Consider the following 6,767-nt stretch of genomic DNA (forward strand, 5'->3'; position numbering starts at 1 on the left):
CTCTCTCAGGTTTCTCTCTGGAGCTCTAGTAACAACAGGTCGGTGAGCCAATCAGAAGAGAGGAGGCTCTGAGCCTCTCTTCTGATTGGCTGACTGTTTTTTGAGTGATCAAATAAATATATATCTGATTTCAGGTAAAACACTCAGAGAAACTGGCTGAGACAGCTGCCTTGTTGTGACATCACAAAGTTACAGAAGTCCTGATGGCTGGTTTTAAGGCTCAGTGTATGAATACAGGCTGTGTGCATTTCTCTGTGGACTGAGGCTTTGATACTTTCACAGTATTAATATAGAACCTAGACTTGCTTTATAATCAAAAATACTTACACTTTATACAATTTGGGACCTTTTAATAATATAAAATGTCCAGAATTTATAGTTATGGACAATTCATTGACAAACAATATGTTTCAGACTTTTCTGCCATAGTTGATGGGAAAGTACTGAAAATGTTAAAAATTAAGATATCTTGGAATCTAATTGATTAAATTGATGATAAAACTGTAGATTATTTTCTTCTTTGATTAGCAGATGAACTGACTAAATAAACAAAATTCCAAAACTCAAAGATTTTCAATTACACGGAAAAGCAGCAAATTCCTACATGAGAGAAGCTGGAAGCAGCATATGTTTGTTATTTTTGCTTGCAAAATGGAATGACTAATCAATCATGAATATAGTTGCTCATTATTTTTAGGTCTAATGCCTATAATCATTTCAGCTGTACTGCTTACAAATAAACAGGACTGAAAAATTCAACTTTCTCAATGGAGGAAGTAACATTTTACTTGACAAACTCAGACACACAAAGATTTAGAAAATCACTGCAAACACCTACTTGAAGTCAGCTGGACATACTTTCCTATCAACTACTTCAGATAATCAATAAATAGTGCTGAACTGCCCACGTCGTCCCACTTCCAGTTAACAACAAATTCAGGGAATCATCTGCAGCAGCTATTTGACATGTCTGACACAAGCTTCTATGAATAAATCCTCATCACAGCATTATGTTTCTATTCAGAGGCAAACAAAAGCTAACACAGCCTGAAGAGTCACCTTCGAAACCTGAGGGCTCTGCGATTCTACATGTTCTTGCCTGAGATGGAGCTTTTCAGCATTTTAAACTTGGAAAATGTCTCAGTGCTGTATGTTATCGCAGCTGCTTTTAAGCTTGAGGTGTCTGCAGAGGGAGGGGGGCTTAGATGATGTAATGCAGTCTCTTGCAGCCATATTGGAGAGGTCCTACTGTTGGGCAGTAGCAGCTGTGAAGTGATGACTGACAAGTTATTTCTGACAAAGAGCTGGCTTGTACTCCTGAGGCTTCCTATGTCAACATAAAGTTTAGTGCAACTCTGGAATTTAAAGCCAAAAGTTCTTTTTTTTGTTCTTTTTCATTGAGAAGGAAGGTGGTTCTGACTGTTTTAGACATGCTGCATTACAACTGTATTGAGAACGTCCTCCTGTGAATGGAATGGATGGTAAATGGATTGGACTTACATCAGGCTTTTCTAGTCTTCTCCACAACTCAAAGCCCTTTACAATACATGCCACATTCACCCATCCGCACACACACTCATACACTGATGGAACAGCCATCAGACGCAATGAAGTGTTCAGTATCTTGCAAACACATGGACACACATGGACCATGACTTTCTGATTAGTGGACGACCCGCTCTACCTCCTGAGCCACAGTCTTGTGAAAACACAACCCCAGAGGTCGTCTGTGCAAGCAGCTCATTACGACCCATAGGCGACCTCTAGTGGCCGCAGTAATTTTGACGGAAGCAAACGAGGAAGTCGTTAAGTATAAAGAGTAACAACATCCCTGTTGCGAGAGTTGGGTCAACAAGACTTCGATACAGGAGCCCGCTGTTCGTTTCCCGGGTTATTCATGACCTTTCTACAACCTTAACCGTGTGTTTATTGTAGCCATGACAACAAAAGGTTCTCTGACCTTAAGAAATAACTTATTTTTTCAAATCCATGCAGCAGATAATGAGCTATCTTCTATCTATCTAGCTAGTCTTGAAAAGCAATAGATTCTACACTTCCCATCCTGCTCACCTGATAAACCCCAACATCTTCCAGTTCATAGCTTTCTGGTGAAAACGTGTCGTCTCCAAGCCCAGACTCTCTGATTTGACAAAAGTTCCTCCAGATTGACAAAAGACATCTTGTACTAAAACCTCATGTAGAAAAGCCATAGAAACAGACCAGCTGCTGCCCCGGAGCCAAGTTATAGTGTCAGCTATAGCACATCTTGATAACACTTTTTCTCCCAGTGTCACGAGACTGTTAACTTTGCACCTTTAAATGGTGCTGAACCCCACTTATTGTACTACATTAGAAAAGCAGAGGATTTAGTCATACACACACACATACACACACACATAAAGTCCACACAGAAAGGTTGAGAAACAATGACATCGCAGCCAAAAGAATCACGTATCTGTGCTGATGTCGTCGTCTGCAGGTGTGGTGCGAGCCTCCAGCATCTTCCCCATCCTCAGCGCCATACTGCTCTTGCTCGGCGGAGTGTGTGTTGCTTCCAGCAGCTTCTACAAGAGCAAAAGGAACATTATACTAGGTGGAGGAATTCTCTTTGTAGCTGCAGGTAAGCGGAAATGTGGTGTTGGATTTTATTAAAACACACACTCTAAATGTTCTGTTTCATGTTTTTAGCCCCGGTTTGAAATTGTGTCTGCTGGCGTTGCCTCCTTTAATGGACAACTTTGTCCTTCCAATCACGTACTCCACTCTGAGCTTAAACTGTTATTTCACATGTAGGTGTTCCAGAGCTATCAGCCAAATACAGGCATAATAAGAGGCTGTGATGTTTGATATGCAGATGGATTTTCACGTTGCGCCTCCTCACTGTATAATTGAAAGGAAACTGTTCCTGTATCCCTGCCTGCAAAACAGTTTAATGAAGCTGCAGGTTAATTTGTCTCAGAGGAGCACTTAGAAGTCTTGTATATTTCCTCAGGCCTCAGCAACATCATCGGAGTGATCGTGTACATCTCAGCAGCTCTGAGTGACATTTCCCCCAAGAAGGACGAGGATAAGAAGTGGCACTACTCTTACGGCTGGTCTTTCTACTTCGGTGGCCTGTCCTTCATCCTGGCCGAGATGGTCGGCGTCCTTGCCGTCAACATCTACATTGAGAAGAACAAGGAGCTGCGCTGCCGCTCTCGCACCGACCTATTCAAGAGCACCACGCACGCCATGCTGCGGCTGCCCAGCTACCGCTTCAGACGGCGCTCTCGCTCCAGCTCGCGCTCCACTGACCCGCCACGCTCCCAGGAGACCTCGCCCATCGGTGCCTCCAAAACCTTCAGCCTGCCGCCCTCCGCCCCGCCGTTCTCTGTAGCCACTCTGCCCAACCCGCACCACACCAGCGGTGGTGGAAGCGGAGGAGGCGGTGACATCTCCATGTACACCCTGTCGAGGGACTCCAAGCTGGGCAGCCTGGGAGGCGGCGCCCCACCTCTCTACGGCACGGTGGACCGCGCCACACTCTACCAGCTCCACAACTACTTCCCAAAAGATTCCAGCGGAAGTGGCGGCGGAGGAGGTGGAGGGGTGATAAGCAGCGGAACGCTCCCATCTCACTCCAAGTCCAACTTGGCAGCAGCGGCAGCTGTCGCCCAGAACGCGGCACCGCTGAACACCTCCACATCAGCCGCCACACCAGCCCAGCCGGCCCCGATATCCACAGCCACCATGGAGAGGGACAGGGGCAACGTAGGAACCCTGGACCGACTGACAGCCAAAAGGGACAGGGATAGCAACTCAGATACACTTAACAGGAAAACTACGCCAGTTTAAAAGTACACCTCAGAGAGGAGGGAAAGAGGGCGCAGGGAGGGGGGGGGGCGTTGAAATTAAAGAAGAGAGATGGTGTTCAATTTATACAGATGTTAGAGATATCTGAGTTGACAGAGAGGAGGCTGAAAATGTGTAGGTGACATGTCAGCGGTGATGTTTCTGTCCTTGAGCCTGAGGTATAGCTGCCATAACTACCTACAGTATCATAAACAGTCATAGAACATCTGACATTATGTCCAAGTTCATGACATCTGCCTTAAAATGGTCATGACTTTTGTTAATTGTGCAGCAATGGTGCAATGGAGGCTTCAGGGAATCACACACGATCATACACAACTGGGAGCTGCCCAGTGAAACCAGTCTCCCAGTGCAGCATTTGGGGGTTAAGTGCCTTGCTGGGGAGGCAGTGGAGCGCTGTAGTTTTTTAGTTTCCTCATTTTGATTTTGTCAAACATTCAACAAAAAGAACAGGAAGTTTTGATTTGGTGATTTGTAGGTTTAAATCTGGTCAAAAACTGATCATTTCTAAACATGTAGACTTTGAAGCATCCTTTCTAACCAGCTCTTCTAAACCATACAATACTTTATGACACTACAGCAACATAAAACTCTTGAAAGAAAAGTGCCCAGATGGTGTAAGCCGCGCTTCTCCGTTACATCTCTGTTTTAAAAGGAACATAACGACACAGACGGGGACATTCAGCCAAGTAACAAGCTGCTCGGTGACGAGTTAACTGCCAACTCAAGGTCAACAGTAGCTACTTAACCTCCGGTCCCAAAACAGTGACCTCAGCCATACCTGACAATACTGACACACACACACACATCACACACACAGCACACACCAGAGGAGGCTGACACACTGTGAGCGTATTTATTTTTCATTGTGTGTCAAAGGTAATTACAGTGACAGATGGGCATTCTCCACAGTCCTAGAGAAAGTAACAGCCATAAACTTTAAGCTTCACCCTGAACGCCTCCGTCACACCACTGCCAGTTGTCACCGTTTGGTTCAACGCTGCAAAAAATGTCCATCTGAGCAAGTGGCTTCATCTGATGTTAAAGTCCCACATTCTTTCTCCAAAGGTGTGAAGTATTTGCTGAGTTGTGGCCATGTGGACATAGACTGTTACTCTTGTTTCAAGACGACACTTGTTTTTCTGTTGCCTTAACAGTAGGAATTACATTAAAAAACATTCAGTACAGACTTGATTTAAGACGTTTATTGAGTGAACGTATAGTACAATTCAGCAAAAACCCTGGATTATAGTCAGTGATATTTTTTTATGTCCAAACCAGAGTGAAAATTGTCACTTTCTTGTTTCGCAGGGGAAGTGGGAAGTTAGGGCCAGGCAACGTTAACACTTGGATAATGTAAGAGAAAGATCGAAACCATAATATTTCTCCTAAACCTAACCAAACTGTGACTGTTACAGAAGCTTTATTATTGTAACCATGGCAACAAAGGTCTAGTACACCTGCCACCATAGACCATAGTCATACGGCGGCCATTTTTCTGTGACGTCATACTCGAGGTGGGAAGCTCAGAGGATAATGTCATACTGATCTGTTGCAGGTTGCAGGTTCCATACATGTAGAAAATCTGACAAATCTTCAGAACAGAACAAGAGCCTCTTCTTATTGCTAACTGAACTCATTACCTGTAGGGAGGCTGGTTTCGACACATGCTAGGGTATTTTTCAGACCTTTGCCATGACAGTGTTGGTACTGCTATCCTCAACTTTGACTGAAATCAAAACAAAACTGTTTGCAGTACGTCACTTACTTCCTGACTCATTGAATATTACCTCCCAACGTGAAACCTATCAGAAAACCTGACAGAAACCTACCATAGACTTCAAATAAAGATGGACATAGCCTCACGTTTCTGGAGAGCAATTTTGAAGCTGGGGGCTGCTCCACTGTCACCATCTTGGCAATGTCTGACTCCGCCCCTAACTCCCAGCTTATCCAAAAATGGGCAAAGAGGTGGGGCTTGTATGGAGCCGAGACTTGCATTTGTGGCAAGTATACGCTCACCCACCTGTCCCTCAAAGTGGCGTGCCCTCAATGATACATAACTTTAAGCCTTAAAAAAATTTAATTGGATAAGTTAAATAAAAATTCACCCCTGTGCAGTTGTCATGAAGTAGGAAATTAGCTCTAGAGAACCAAAACAGTTTTTTGTACCAGGCTGTAAACATGAGTATTTCTGCTGTAAAGTTGGACAGTTTAACATGGGAGTGGTCATTAGAGGAACTGCAGTAGCACTTCTTATTGGCTTCATCTCTCAGCCCCTGAGTTTGCTGCTTGAGAATAAGACAAACAAATATAAAACAATCAAAGATTAAGTTGGCAGTGATAAACTTGCTCCGCTGTGTTATTGATGCAGGTTGATCATGAAACTATAAAACGTTAGTTAATTTCATTCAACCGCACTTATTTTCATTGTGGGTCATCTGACTACATGTACCTTCAGAGTTGGTGAAGACACTTGTAAAGATGAACATTTTTGCTCCCTACGTGATATTTAATTGCATAAATTTGATTTCAGGGTTTGTATGACTGTTTATGGTGATGATTGAATACCGACGGCTACAAGGCGGCATCCGCTGAGTGTTCCTGCAAAGGGCTGCAGCCACAGGCGACAGGGTGGGGGGGGGGTCGATTCAGTTTACACTCAGGGGATGAAGATTTAGTTAGAACATAGATTTAAAAGCTAAAAGTCAAGATCAATATGAAATATCAACCATTTTATCAAGCCAAGTACATCACTTACTCTTAGACAGAAACACAAAGTAAAGCACATTATGGATTATTAGATAAGTTATGAATTAGCTTAAAAGGATTTCTAACAAACCAATCAGAATTTGAGCGTGATATATTTTTTGAAACGTCAGATATTTCAGACGGGGGTCCGGGTGGGGGGGGGG

At 43.7% G+C, this 6,767-nt stretch overlaps 1 protein-coding gene across 1 annotated transcript in view; it reads left to right on the forward strand.

The window, feature by feature from the left end:
• Positions 1 to 6,749, forward strand: part of LOC111661173 (voltage-dependent calcium channel gamma-4 subunit-like) — a 17,945-nt gene extending 11,196 nt beyond the window's left edge. Inside the window, exons 4-5 of the mRNA XM_023414655.2 lie at positions 2,480 to 2,620; positions 2,993 to 6,749. Coding sequence (XP_023270423.1) covers positions 2,480 to 2,620; positions 2,993 to 3,834 — 983 coding nt within the window. The 3' untranslated portion in view covers positions 3,835 to 6,749. The remainder of the gene's footprint in view (positions 1 to 2,479; positions 2,621 to 2,992) is intronic.
• Positions 6,750 to 6,767: the final 18 nt, after the last annotated feature.

This window comes from Seriola lalandi, unplaced genomic scaffold (assembly GCF_002814215.2).
Source record: "Seriola lalandi dorsalis isolate HSWRI2012SDOR001 ecotype SW California unplaced genomic scaffold, Sedor1 jcf7180002054538, whole genome shotgun sequence".
Lineage (NCBI taxonomy): Eukaryota > Metazoa > Chordata > Actinopteri > Carangiformes > Carangidae > Seriola > Seriola lalandi.